Genomic DNA, 12,848 nt, shown 5'->3' with positions numbered 1-12,848 from the left:
TGTGAAGAATGAAGTCTCTTCCTTGCCAGGAGCTGCTCCGGGTGATTGCTGTTTTGCTGGCTCTCTATGCTTTGTGGTGATCCATCGAAGCTGAGAGGACTGAACCTTACTTCCCATCATGCTCTTTCCATAAAATAACCCACACTCCAGCACCAGCTTTCCTTCTCACAGTTCTTTTTCTCTTCCGTTCGTTCCCTAATTCTTACTCGTGATATGGCTCTGACTGGGTGAAGAGCTTTGGTCACCTTCTTAGCTTTGCTGCACGTTCCTGGAAGAGTACCAATGAAGGGATAAAACTGTGGCAAGTGTCAGGTTGCTCGTACAAAACTGAGTGGAAAGGCGATACTCTCTTCTTGTGAGGCTGTGAATGTGAGCAGTCTGGTGGGAAAACAATTGTTTGAGTCCGTGTAGCATAAACATTTTTTACACAAATTGCAGGAAAAGGGGCATCTTAAAGCAAAGAAAGGAAGCACACAAGGACTGAGTTATTTCTGTTTTATTCTCAGGCATTGCTTGGCACAACAATGGACCCCCTCAGCATAGCCAATGCTGAATTTTGCCTTGATGTATTCAAAGAGATAAGCAGTAGCAATGTGGGCGAAAACATCTTCTTTTCTCCAGTCTCTGTGTTTTATGCTCTGAGCATGCTCCTTCTGGGTGCTAGAGGGAAGAGTGCTGAGCAAATGGAGAAGGTAAGTCCTGGGGCAGAACAATCCCAGGACCCAGACAATTTTCATGTGCCCTCTCTTGTCTGCCAAATATCAGCCATTTTTATTAAAAATACTATCTTGTGTAATGAAAAGACATATTCATTAGAAAGCCAAAATGTTTTAAATAATAGAATTCAATGAAATATATGCTTCTTTTATACCAACTGCATTTTTACAGTAATTTTTGACATTACTATTTTGGTGATTTGAACATAAAAGAGAACACATGTTTTGTACTATTTTTTCATCTAAAATTTTAAGCCAAAAACCATCATAAGATTTTAAATAAAGAATTTCTTTCTTTATTTAAAATTTAAAATTTATTTATTTAAAAAAGAATTAATTACTAAATTTCTTCATGACAACATTATTATCAGGCAGAGATTGTTAGCCCCATTTTACATCCAGTAAAACAGTGGAATGGTGACTTGTCACATGAAACCACCCACTAGGGTCTTTCTGATATAAACAATCTTATTATTGAGAATGTCTAGAAAAATATCTTTTCATAACTCCTAGGATACTTGCTTATCTTACTATTACTTTACTGGAAAAGTGCCATGTTTCCAGGGCTGCCGAGGGGTAGTGCTCTAGTTAAAAGACTAAAGAGTAGAAAGAAAACCAGAGTGGCCTGCCACAATAGAGTTCAGCTCTTAAAGCCTGGTGAACTATGGTCCGGGTTCTTGTTCTTTTGTAATGTTAGTTTTCCTAACATCAGATGAAGGTGGTAGTATTTATTCATGGAATTGTTGGGAGGGTTAAATAAGACACTGGGTACTTAACTCAAGACCTGGAGCATATTATTAGATGTTATCTGTTGATACTGGTCTTGATCATAAATGGAAAAATGAATTCAGCTCTCAGATTTTATAGATTGTATATTACTTTTGTGGCCAGTTGACCATTTGATGTCTTTTCTTTCCCCAGGTGCTCCACTATGACAACTTTCCAGAACTCTTAAAGCCAAAGATGAAAAATTCTTCTGAGGTAAGATAATGTCATTTCTGAGATATAAAGTACCTTGAACATTACACATGGAAAAGTCACAGCTCAGGGGTGGAGTAAAGGAATCCTCTATTGGGGGCATAAGAGACCCAGCTCTATCATGGAGTCCTCTGTTAATTTTCTCATAATCACTGAAGAGTATTGAATTTAACACATGGTAATAATGATAGTGATGGCGATAAAACCTACCCATGATCATGTGATCTTCATTCAGACTTTTCTGTTTTGTACCCCTGTCTACTGTTGACTCTGCCAGATTTGCTCATGCAGTGTTGCTTTGTTATTCTACTGAGGGTGAATAAGAAATGATTGGCATTTACTTACATATGGTTCCTAATACAGCCTCATCTGCATGTTCTGAGACAATGGTACCTAATTATTTTCAAAGGAATATTCACTCATTTACATAGAATTCTCATATGATAGTATTTTTAAGAGTGCTTAGGTACATGGGTAAATGTACACACACACACACACACACACACACACACACACACACACACACGAAAAACTTCTCAGAAATCCTACTTATTATGAAGCAGTATTTAGGAAATGTAAGCATTGCCTCTTTGTCATCTATGAATCATTATTCATACATATAATCCAGTTTCAAACTTAGCAGAACTGTTACTACACAAAAAAAAGCAGATATATTGGATCTTGTTAGTGAAGGTTGAAGTATTTGTTTCAATAATCATTTAGAAAATTGAGACATTGGCTGTGTGTGCTGGTTCGTGCCTGTAATATCACCTAAGAGGCAGAGGAAAGAGGATTGTTGCCAAGTTCCAAGCTGGACTGGAATACATAATGAGTTCCAGCCAGGCCTACCTAGCAAGACCATGTTTACTAGTTAGGAAGAAAGGGACAAGAATCTGAGTGGGTAAGAGAGATGGAAATGGGAAGAAAATATGACCACAATACACAGAATACAAGTAACAAACTGTCAAAAAATATAAAATAAAAGAAAAATAAAAGAATGAAAAGACTGAGCATTAAAAATAGAAATATAAAAACAAAGGGAACCACAGAACTTTGCATTAGAGCCTCTTTGTTCATGAAAACTTGAGCTTTCGGATTAAACTCTTAGGATCAACAAGTAAGTACACATGAGTCTGCGTACTGTCTACTGAGATCATTTTGCTAAAGAAAGCCAAGTAAGATGTTGCAGTTTGTCTCTTTGTGTTCACTGCTGTGTATTGGAAGGCAAAGCCCTTGCTCTGAAGATATTGCTTTTCATTATTTCTAACTCTTCAGTGACAAGAAAGTAGTCATTTGTCCTCTTTGTTCACCACCCCCAGTGCAGCCAAGGTGGAAGAATGCATCCTGATTTCCGAGCTCTGCTCTCCCAAATCAACCAACTGAAGTCCCTCAAAATTGCTAACCAAATCTACGGGGCGAAGGCGATAACATTTCACAAGGTGAGCACTTGTGGACTCTCTGAATTTCATAATATAAAGTCAAGGGAGAGTGAGAGGAGCTTATGGTATTCTTTACCATGCTGAGCTTGAGCTTAGAGTTTCTGAGACATGGCTTTATTAAAATTCCCACTTAGCATTCTGAAATATTATGTGAAAATTCCTTTCTCTGCAAAATCCCTAAAGCTGCACAAGAACTAATGTCAGAGACAAAGGACAAAATGAAGTCATTGGTAAGAATTGCCCCTTAAGGATGAGAAGAAAAGTGAAATACATTTCTCATCTTTAACAAAGGCTCTTTATGATAGACTTTCAAGAGGTAGTTGAAAGTATATTCAACTAGGAGCCAAGAGATGAGAGTTTTCTTTCCATTTGACCTAGGGTTAGTCACCTCAATCGTTAAAATAAGAGGATTAGATTTTTTCTATCTCCAAAATTAGAGATGAGTTTCAGCCCTTACTCACCAACATTTTAGTGTGCAGTTTCATAAATTGCTTACTTAATCCACAGTGCCACTAACTCCAGTACTCATCACAGGGATTATGCCATAGAGTAGTTTCATTGTGCTATGGCAAAGATACAAATTTTCCACTAATTACAGAGACTATAAAATAGATTCTGAAATTTTCAATTTACAAAAGTCACAGAGATAATTACCAATATTTAGATTTGATTCTTATCTAAACTCACGTGTTCTTCCTGCTATGAATGACATGAGATGATGCTGTTCTTGTTCCAGCTTTGTTTGATCAAGATGACTTAAGTGTTAAGATGATTCCTTGAGTTTCTGTTTGTCTTTTCCAGTCTGGTGGCTTAAGCTGTCTTAAGTGTCACACATCTCTGATAAAATTTTTGAAATTGAGGTGCATGGACCATTTTGGCACTATCTAAACATTCTAAGAGCTTTCTACTGTGAAAGAAGCTCACAAAAATGTGTTATTGTGAGCGTTTGATGTGATGGACATCAAGGACCACTTTCCTTCAGCTACTATACTTTCTTTCATTTTGCCTCTCTCTCTCTCTCTCCTATTGTGTGTGGGTCTATTATTTACAATAGTAGATAAATGTTGATTTGGAGTGGTGGTTTTGAATTTGTTTCTAAGGTCAGAAGGAAGCCATTTAACCACTATACTTATCAACTTTTCTTGAAACACTCTTGTTTGTTTGTTTGTTTTATTTCAAGAGGAAATCAGAGTGATAGGTAGAAAGGTATTCATTGTATGAAATTCATCATTTTGATTTGAAAGGCCTGCTACAAGGAAGTCATGAGTAATGGGGAAACAACCAAGCATTTTTGGAAAAAAATTTTTTGAAAATTCTTTGGATTTAAAGACAAGGTTTATGGCTATTCCTCTTTTTTAGCTATAGTGCAGCTTGAGATCAGGGATGGAGAATCCTCCTGAAGATATTTTATTGTACAGGATTGTTTTAGTTATTCTGTTTTGTTTGTTTTTGTTTTTCCATATGAAGTTGAGAATTGATCTTCCAAAATCTGTAAAGAATTGTGTAAGTATTTTGATAGGGATTACATTGTATCTGTAGATTGCTTTTGATAAGATGGTCATTTTTACTATGTTGATTCTCCTAATCCATGAGCACGGGAAATCTTTTCATTTTCTGATATCTTCTTCAATTTCTTCCTTCAGAGACTTGAAGTTTTTTCTTTTCTTTTTTTTAAAGTTTTATTTATTTATTACTTATACAATATCCTGCCTGCATATATACCTGCACACCAAAAGAGGGAATCAGATCATATTATAGGTGGTTGTGATCTACCATGTGGTTGCTGGAAATTGAACTCTGGACCTTTGGATGAACAACCAGTGCTCTTAACCACTGAGACATCTCTCCAGCCCTTGAAGCTTTTTGCATATAAGTCTTTCACTTTATTGCTTAGAGTTACATCAAGATATTCTTTATTATTTGTGACTAATATCTAAACTATATAAAGAACTCAAGACATTAAACATAGCCAAACCAAATTATCCAATTAAAAAATGGGGTACAGAGCTAAGCAGAGAATTCTCATCAAAGAAACACCAAATGGTTAAGAAACACTTAAGGAAATGCAAATAAAAATGACTCTGAGATTCCATCTTATACCTACCAGAATGGCTAACCTCAAAAATTCAAGTTATAGCACATGCTGGAGAGGATGTAGAGAAAGGAGAATCCTCCCCCATTGGTATGGGAGTGCAAAATTGTACAACTACTTTGGAAGTCAATCTGGCACTTTCTCAGAAAATTAGAGATAGTGCTACTGCAAGACCCAGCTATTATCTTGAGTGAGTTAACCCAGACCCAGAAAGACACACATGGTATATATTCACTTATAATTGGACACTAGCCCAACAGAGATGTCTCCTGAAAGTCTTCACTTAGTAGGAGATTGGGATAGATGCTGGGACTTCCTGGTGGGACTCCAAGTGAAAGAGGTATGGGAGAATGGGGAACTAGAAGGATTCAGAGGATCCTAGAAACCTACAAGAGGACCATCAAGGTTGGCAGATCTGGACCCAGGGGGTCTACTCAAAACACTGTACCAACCAAGGACAATGCATGCAGTAGACCTAAAACCCCTAATCAGATATAGTCAATGGACAACACATTCTCCACAGTTGTATGGAGAGTGAGGACTGACTCTGACATGAACTCTAGTGCTCCCTAATTAACCACTTCTCCTTGGTGGGGAGGCATGGTAACACTCAGAAGAAGGGTAAGTAGGCTACCAGGATGAGATCTGATAGGCTGTGATCATATGATGGGGGAAAAGGTCCCCTTCTGTCACAGACCTAATGGGGGGGGGGAATATTATGAAAGAGGAAGGGAGGGGGAATGGAAAGATACAAGTGAGGGAATATCAATTGAGATGTAATCTAAATAAATAACTTAAAAAAACCCAGCTATAACACTCCTGGGCATATATGCAAAAGAAGCTCCACTATACAAAAAGGACATTCACTCAACTATGTTCATAACAACTTTATTAGTAATAACCAGAATCTGGAAACAACCTAGATGCCCCTCAATTGAAGAATGGATAAAGAAAGTGTTGTACATTTACACAATGGAGTATTATTCAGATATTAAAAACAAGGAAACGTTAATGTCAAATGGATGGAATCAGAAATAATCATCCTGAGTGAGGTAACCAAGACCCAGAAAGTCATGCATGGTATATAGTCACTTATAAGTGGATATTAGCCCAACATAGATGTTCTCTGAGAGACTCCACCCAGTGGGGGAAGAGGGCCAATGCTGAGACTTGCAGCCAGACTCTGGGCAGAGTGCTGACAGTGGTATGGAAGAATCGCAGATGGAAGGATCCAGAGGGTTCAGGAGCCCCACAAGGAGACCATCAAGGCCAGTGAATCTGGACCCAGGGAGGCCTGCACAAATTGTTGCGCTAAGGGTAATGCATGTAGTAAACCTAGACCCCTTGTTCAGATCTAGCCAATGGACAACTCTTTCTCAAAGGTTGTTGGGGAGCTGGGACTGCCTCTGACATGAACTCTGTTGTCCCTGATTTCATTACCTCCCTTTGGTGGGGAGGCTCCGTGCCACACAGAGGAAGGGGAAGCAGGCTATCCTGATGAGACATGGTAGGCTGTGGTCATATGGTGGTAGAGAAGGTCCCCTTCTGTCAGAGGTCTAGAGGACTGGAATAAAGCAGAAGAGGGAGGGAGGGTGGAAATAGGAATATACAAGAAACGGAAAACAATAAGGGTGTAATCTGAATAATTATAATAAATTAAAACAAGCAAACAAAAACAAATGAACAAATGAAAAAGCTCAGGAGCATACCACCACACTTGGCTTTTACATGGGTCTGGGATGCAAAGTCAGCTCCTCACAACTTGCATAGCAAGTGCATCCCTCACTGGGCCCATGTTACTTGGCCTCTCTTTGTTTTTTTGTGTTGACTTTCAATTGTCTTTTCCTTTAATAGCAATATTTAAGGTGTTCTGAGAAACTGTACCAAGCCAAGCTGCAAAGTGTTGATTTTGAACTATCTACAGAAGAGACAAGGAAAAGTATTAATGCTTGGGTTGAAAATAAAACTAACGGTAAGGATAATTTGCATGTGTGTGCGTATGTGTGTGTGTATGGGTGCACAAATTTAATGTGTACCTGTATGTGTACAAATTTTATACTCCATTGATAAAAGCCTTACCTTGCTGTGTTAACAAGGAAGCTGAAGTTAACTATTGTGAAGTCTGAAAGCTGGTACATAAACGACAATGAAAGAACTGTAAACATGTAGATTTCTAGGACCCTCTGTATCCTTTTATTTTGCTATTCTCCCATGCGTCTCTCATTTGGAGTCCCAATAGGATGCCCTCCCCTCTGTCCCAGTTTCCTGGTAAGTGAAGGCTTTCGTGGGACATGTCCCTTGGGCTAGTATGCAGATATAAGTGAGTATATACCATTTGATTCTTTCTGCTTCTGGGTTAACTCACTCATTATGATCATTTCTAGCTCAATCCATTTATCCACAAATTTGGGCCCAGGGGTCCCGCTCAAACTAAGGCACCAGCCAAGGACAATACAGGCGGTAAACTTTAAACCCCTACCTAGATCTAGCCAACGGTCAGAATATTCTCCACAGTTGAGTGGAGAGTGTGATATGACTTTCTCACGTACTCTGGTGCCTCACATTTGACCATGTCCCCTGGAGGGGGAGACCTGGTGGCACTCAGAGGAAGGACAGCTGGTAGCCAAGAAGAGACTTGATACCCTATGAGAATATACAGGGGGAGGTAATCCCCCTCAGGAACAGTCATAGGGGAGGGGAATAATGGGAAAATGGGGGGGGGGAGGGGAGGAATGGGAGGATACAAGGGATGGGATAAACATTGAGATGTAACAAGAATAAATTAAAAAAAAAAAAGAACTGTAAACATACTTTGGACTATATCTTACAATCATTTGCTTTAGGCAACATATGCTAAGAGACTCTGAGAAAGAAAATGAACATTTCTACCTTAGAGAATGCTGTGAATTCAGCAATTTTTATTCAAATTCATTCAGAACTATATTTTAAGCATCTGTGTGTATTTATTGTTATAACATGCTAGTTACAGTTTAGGCTTGGGATTGTAATGAAAGGTAAAATCTTCATTAAAATTAGATTTGTATTATTCAGTCTTCTTGTGCTTCATGCCTAGTGATAAGTTACATTCTTAAAAGAATATCTAAGTTTCAACACACTGAAAGGCACCAAGGCAGCTGGATGTTTAGCTTTGGTTAGAATATTTACAATGCGGACAACTTCTGGTGCATTCCAAGCAAACCCCATATGTCGCTTATGACTTTGCTTTAAATTGATTGTTAAATTTATAATTCACTAGTTCTCATTCAGTGCCAAGGTAAGGGACTCATTCCTGAAACCCCAGCATCTCGATGCTGTGACCCTTTAATATAGTACCTTGTGCTGTGGAACCATAAAATTACTTCCTTGATATTTCATAAGTAAGATTTTGCTACTGTTATGAATCATAATGTAAATACGTAACATGCAGAATCTCTGATATGCAACCCCTGAAGAGGCTGAGAATCTTGTTCACCTGAGGGGGTGTCTTTTAAAGAGAAGCTATGGAAGTTAGCAAATTATTTTATAAATAATAATGGGTAATAATGTGTTAGATACTAGTAGGTATAGGGCAAATTGAGTCATCCCAAGGTATTACTTCCTAGATCAGTGCAGGTTCTATGGCAAAGCACAGGAGTTCTTCTGACATCTCAAATTAAAATAAGTGTCTGAAAAAAATCCCCCTATAAATATCTACTATCAACAAGTTGATCCAAATAAAATGATCTCTTTTTTTGTTTGTTTTACTACCAGGAAAAGTCACAAACTTATTTGAAAAGGGTACAATTGATCCGTCCTCTGTCATGGTCCTCGTGAGTGCCATATATTTTAAGGGAAAATGGCAAAATAAGTTCCAAAAAAGAGACACAGTGAAAGCTCCCTTTCACATAAGTGTGGTAAGTATCTTGTTTTCAGATTGATGACAAATTTTGGAGAATGTAATATTAGTTTAAGGACAGTTCAGAAAGATTTCATGAAAAGATTGTGGTAGGCTGCTGAAGGCTTTTATTTTTAAATGACAGTGACTTCGTCACTGGATATGAGGTTGCAGAGGGACTCCTAGGAAGAGTGGAAACCTCTTCTTTTCCTAGTGTCCAATACCTGAAGTCTCCATGTTTACACTGTAGTTACTTCCTGTGACAGCTAACAAAGCTATGATTTTGTCTTGGACAGTATCCACTTGGCTTAAAAGAGATAGTGGGCTTGTCATTTGATTTCCCACATAAATCATTTTAGCTAGAGGCTCTCTGGTGTTGCAATTGAAAGACTCAAATCATCTCAATTTTATATAGTCCTACAATCTCAAACTTTGACTTGTTTTAACGTTACAAAATAGTTAACCTGAGAGAAGGAAAGTAATAAAAAGTATAGTTAATTAATATTTTACTTCACAGAGCTAACATGGTATTCATGTGAAAAATAGAGTGTACCTATATATCCACTCGTATGGGACTGTACAATTTAACTATATACTCTTTGAAACCAGGGTAAAAGTGCAGTTGTGGACATGATGTATCGGACTGGAAAATTTAGGATGGCCTTTGTAAAGCAGCCACAGATGAAACTCATTGAGATTCCCTACGACAATAGCGAACTAAAGATGGTCATCCTACTTCCAGTAGGCACAACCAGTGTACAGCAGGTAAAACCCCACCATGCCAGCTTGCATCTAATATGTGTGCATGTACTTGCAAATGTGCATGCCTGTGTCCACACACACTTACGTAATACTCTGTGTGGCCTGTGTTGTCTATATAGGCAGTTGCCGACTCATGTGTAGGCTTAGTAGCCTTTCCCCAGGAACTGAAGATTAAGGATGATCTCTGCCCTTTAGGACAATCACTTTCAATCCCTGAAATAGCCACCTAGATTTGTCTCGTTATACAGTATAAATGCACACATGTGTTGCTCATGAGACACTTAGTGGACATGGTTCTACAGTGACGAACTGTAGTGCTGATCAGATTCCTCGGCCCTAGGGAGTTAATGAAACCTTATTACTCTGAGGGGCAGTTTTCTGATCTAACAGGTTAATCATTTTTAACATCCTGATTTTATAAGGAAATAGCACCACAGCCAGGAAAGCAAGATCATAGTATTGGCAGGAATCTGGGTTCAGTCTCCTATTCCTGGTTGTAACCAAAGGCTTTTAGCACAGAGACACCTAGAAGGGATGACAGGCAGCATCTAACTCCAATCTAGCAACCACCTAGCCAGCACCTCAAAACGCTCTGTAAAATCAAGGTTTTTTTTAGGCCATCAGCCTGGAGAAGCTGATTCACACAGTAGGAGGGCTGCAATCAGGTTTCCAAATAAGCCAGTGTCTAAGTCAGGGTTTGCTGGCTTTGGTGATAAGCAATTGCCAATGGTGTGTGGGGAGGCGAGAGGAGCATTCCTAAAGGAGATGCTTTGGGCTGTATGCATTTGCATTAGGCGGAGAGGGGTATACCAGTTCAGAGGGAGCTGTAGTGAGGAGAAGCACAGATGTCATTGTGGGAAAAGGTATGCTTACATGTGTGGCCAATCCAGAGGGGATGAAGACTCTCAGCGCTTGTGGTCATCCGGGGTAGAAGATGTTGGAGTTATTTAGCAATTTGGAAGCAGATTCGCCTTCACATAAAGTCATGTGCAAAGTACAAACTATGAGTTAGAATGAGGAAGCTGGGTGGTATTCTTAGCTTGATTTTATGATGACAAGTTAGCTTTTGGGACCATTTGAATTATCTCCATTTGCACTTTAATACCAGATGTACAGAAGATGGACAGGTAAAGTGGGGGAGACCCTCTCTTGACCCAGGGAGAGCAAGGAGAACATTAAGTGTGTGCTAAGTGTGAGGCAGCTGAGATATATTTGCTTGTATTATACGGTGACTTGGGTTAGAACAAGCAAATGGCAACGATAAAAAGATTCATCGACAGAAAATCTACTTTCATCTTATAATTTTATATTCTGAGAGAGGGAAGGTAATGAAATGCTTTAATCTCTGGGACAAGATAAGAATAAAAATGATACAGTATGTGGTTTTGTGCTATAGAGCGCTGACTATAGGGTATCAGACACCCAAGAGTAACATTTAAACAACAGACAAAAAGGATGAAGCTTGATTTTATGATGTTAAGTCAGTTTTGGGGACGATTTGATAAACCTAAGTACATATGTGGGAGTTGAAGTGCCAGTCAGAAACACAAACGCATCAGGCAATACACCATGTCCACCTTCAGAATTAATGTACCAGAGAGAGTAAAGGATGTGGAGGAGATTGAAGTCATTAAAAGTGGGACAAAGAGATGTGGTATCTTAGAAAGCAAATGAGAGCTAAGTTCATAAAGTTGTAGCTCAAAATTTCAAATGTGAGGACTAATCCATGGTTGGATTGAATCAGGAAGCAGGGACAAAATGATGCCATGGGCAATGAGCAGAGAAGTGTAGGAAAGGCAAAATGCATGATTCCAGAGTCTACATTGAGAAAGTCATTGAGGGAAATATGGAAGAGAGGTTGGTAACAGAGAGGGAAAGTATGGCTAAACACATAGGTAGATGGCAGGTGATCATTAAAGGTTGACAACCCAGCAATGAAGCTGAGCCATTCACAATGGGGATTACAGAAACATCTATACTCAGAGACCATGTATTAGGCTCACATGTGCTCATCTGTATTTTGACTCTTAGATAGAAAAACATCTGAGTGTGAAGATGCTTCAAGAGTGGACCAGTCCTTCTAACATGGTGGAAAGAGAAGTGGAAGTTCATGTCCCCAAATTCAATCTTTCAGTAAAATATGACCTAAACTCCTTGTTGAAATCCCTAGGCATGAGGGACATCTTCAATGTGGCCAGAGCTGATCTCTCTGGAATGTCACCAGACAAGGGCCTGTATTTATCTAAGGTTGTTCACAAGTCATTTGTTGATGTCAACGAAGAAGGCACAGAGGCAGCAGCAGCCACTGGGGAGAGTATTGCTGTGAAAAGACTTCCTGTCACGGATGAGTTCACAGCCGATCGTCCTTTCCTGTTCTATGTCTGGCATAAGTATTCCGATATTATGTTTGCGGGCAAGTATGTTTCTCCATAGAGAGAGAGAGAGAGAGAGAGAGAGAGAGAGAGAGAGAGAGAGAGAGAGAGAGAGAGAGAGAGAGAGAGAGAGAGCACATTGTGCAGCCTCAGAGATAGATAAGAAGTACAGGGGTGAAGGGGCCAACAGCGTGCATCTCAGCCTTTTTTCATTGCAAAGCAGGCCTACAATCACCTCAGCATCATCCTGTGAGCTAGTGAGCCCACGCCTAGAGCAGTCATGTAAAAAGATACATTTACACTTGCACTCTCCTGAATTTCCTTTCTTTGAGACTTCCTTTGTACAACTGAGGCGACTTGACTGAGTTAGCAGAGATATTTACCCAGAGCTAGATGGTTTTGGCTTTTCTATATGAGCGAGATTGGGAGTGAATGATTACTGAAAATTGAGGGGCTCTACTTTCATTGGACTTTTAAATATACATTTCCTGCATGCATAAATGCTGTAGTATGAATTTTAGCTCAAATTTCTACATTGGTCATAATAAATGGTGATAATGCTGTAAACCTCTAAACTCATTGAAGATGGAATCCACTGTATTGTTTTGATTCAGC

General features: G+C 39.1%; 1 protein-coding gene across 1 annotated transcript; it reads left to right on the top strand.

Moving 5' to 3' along the window:
- Positions 1-510: 510 nt before the first annotated feature.
- Serpinb11 (serpin family B member 11) lies at positions 511-12,294 on the top strand. The gene is made up of 7 exons (XM_051148215.1): positions 511-692; positions 1,638-1,697; positions 3,014-3,133; positions 7,080-7,197; positions 8,976-9,118; positions 9,709-9,864; positions 11,893-12,294. The coding sequence occupies exons 1-7, from the start codon at positions 525-527 to the stop codon at positions 12,292-12,294; spliced, it is 1,167 nt and encodes a 388-aa protein (XP_051004172.1). The 5' UTR covers positions 511-524.
- The last annotated feature ends 554 nt before the right edge of the window (positions 12,295-12,848 follow it).

This window comes from Acomys russatus, chromosome 6, assembly GCF_903995435.1.
Source record: "Acomys russatus chromosome 6, mAcoRus1.1, whole genome shotgun sequence".
Lineage (NCBI taxonomy): Eukaryota > Metazoa > Chordata > Mammalia > Rodentia > Muridae > Acomys > Acomys russatus.
This window is presented reverse-complemented; position numbering and strand designations above follow the sequence as displayed.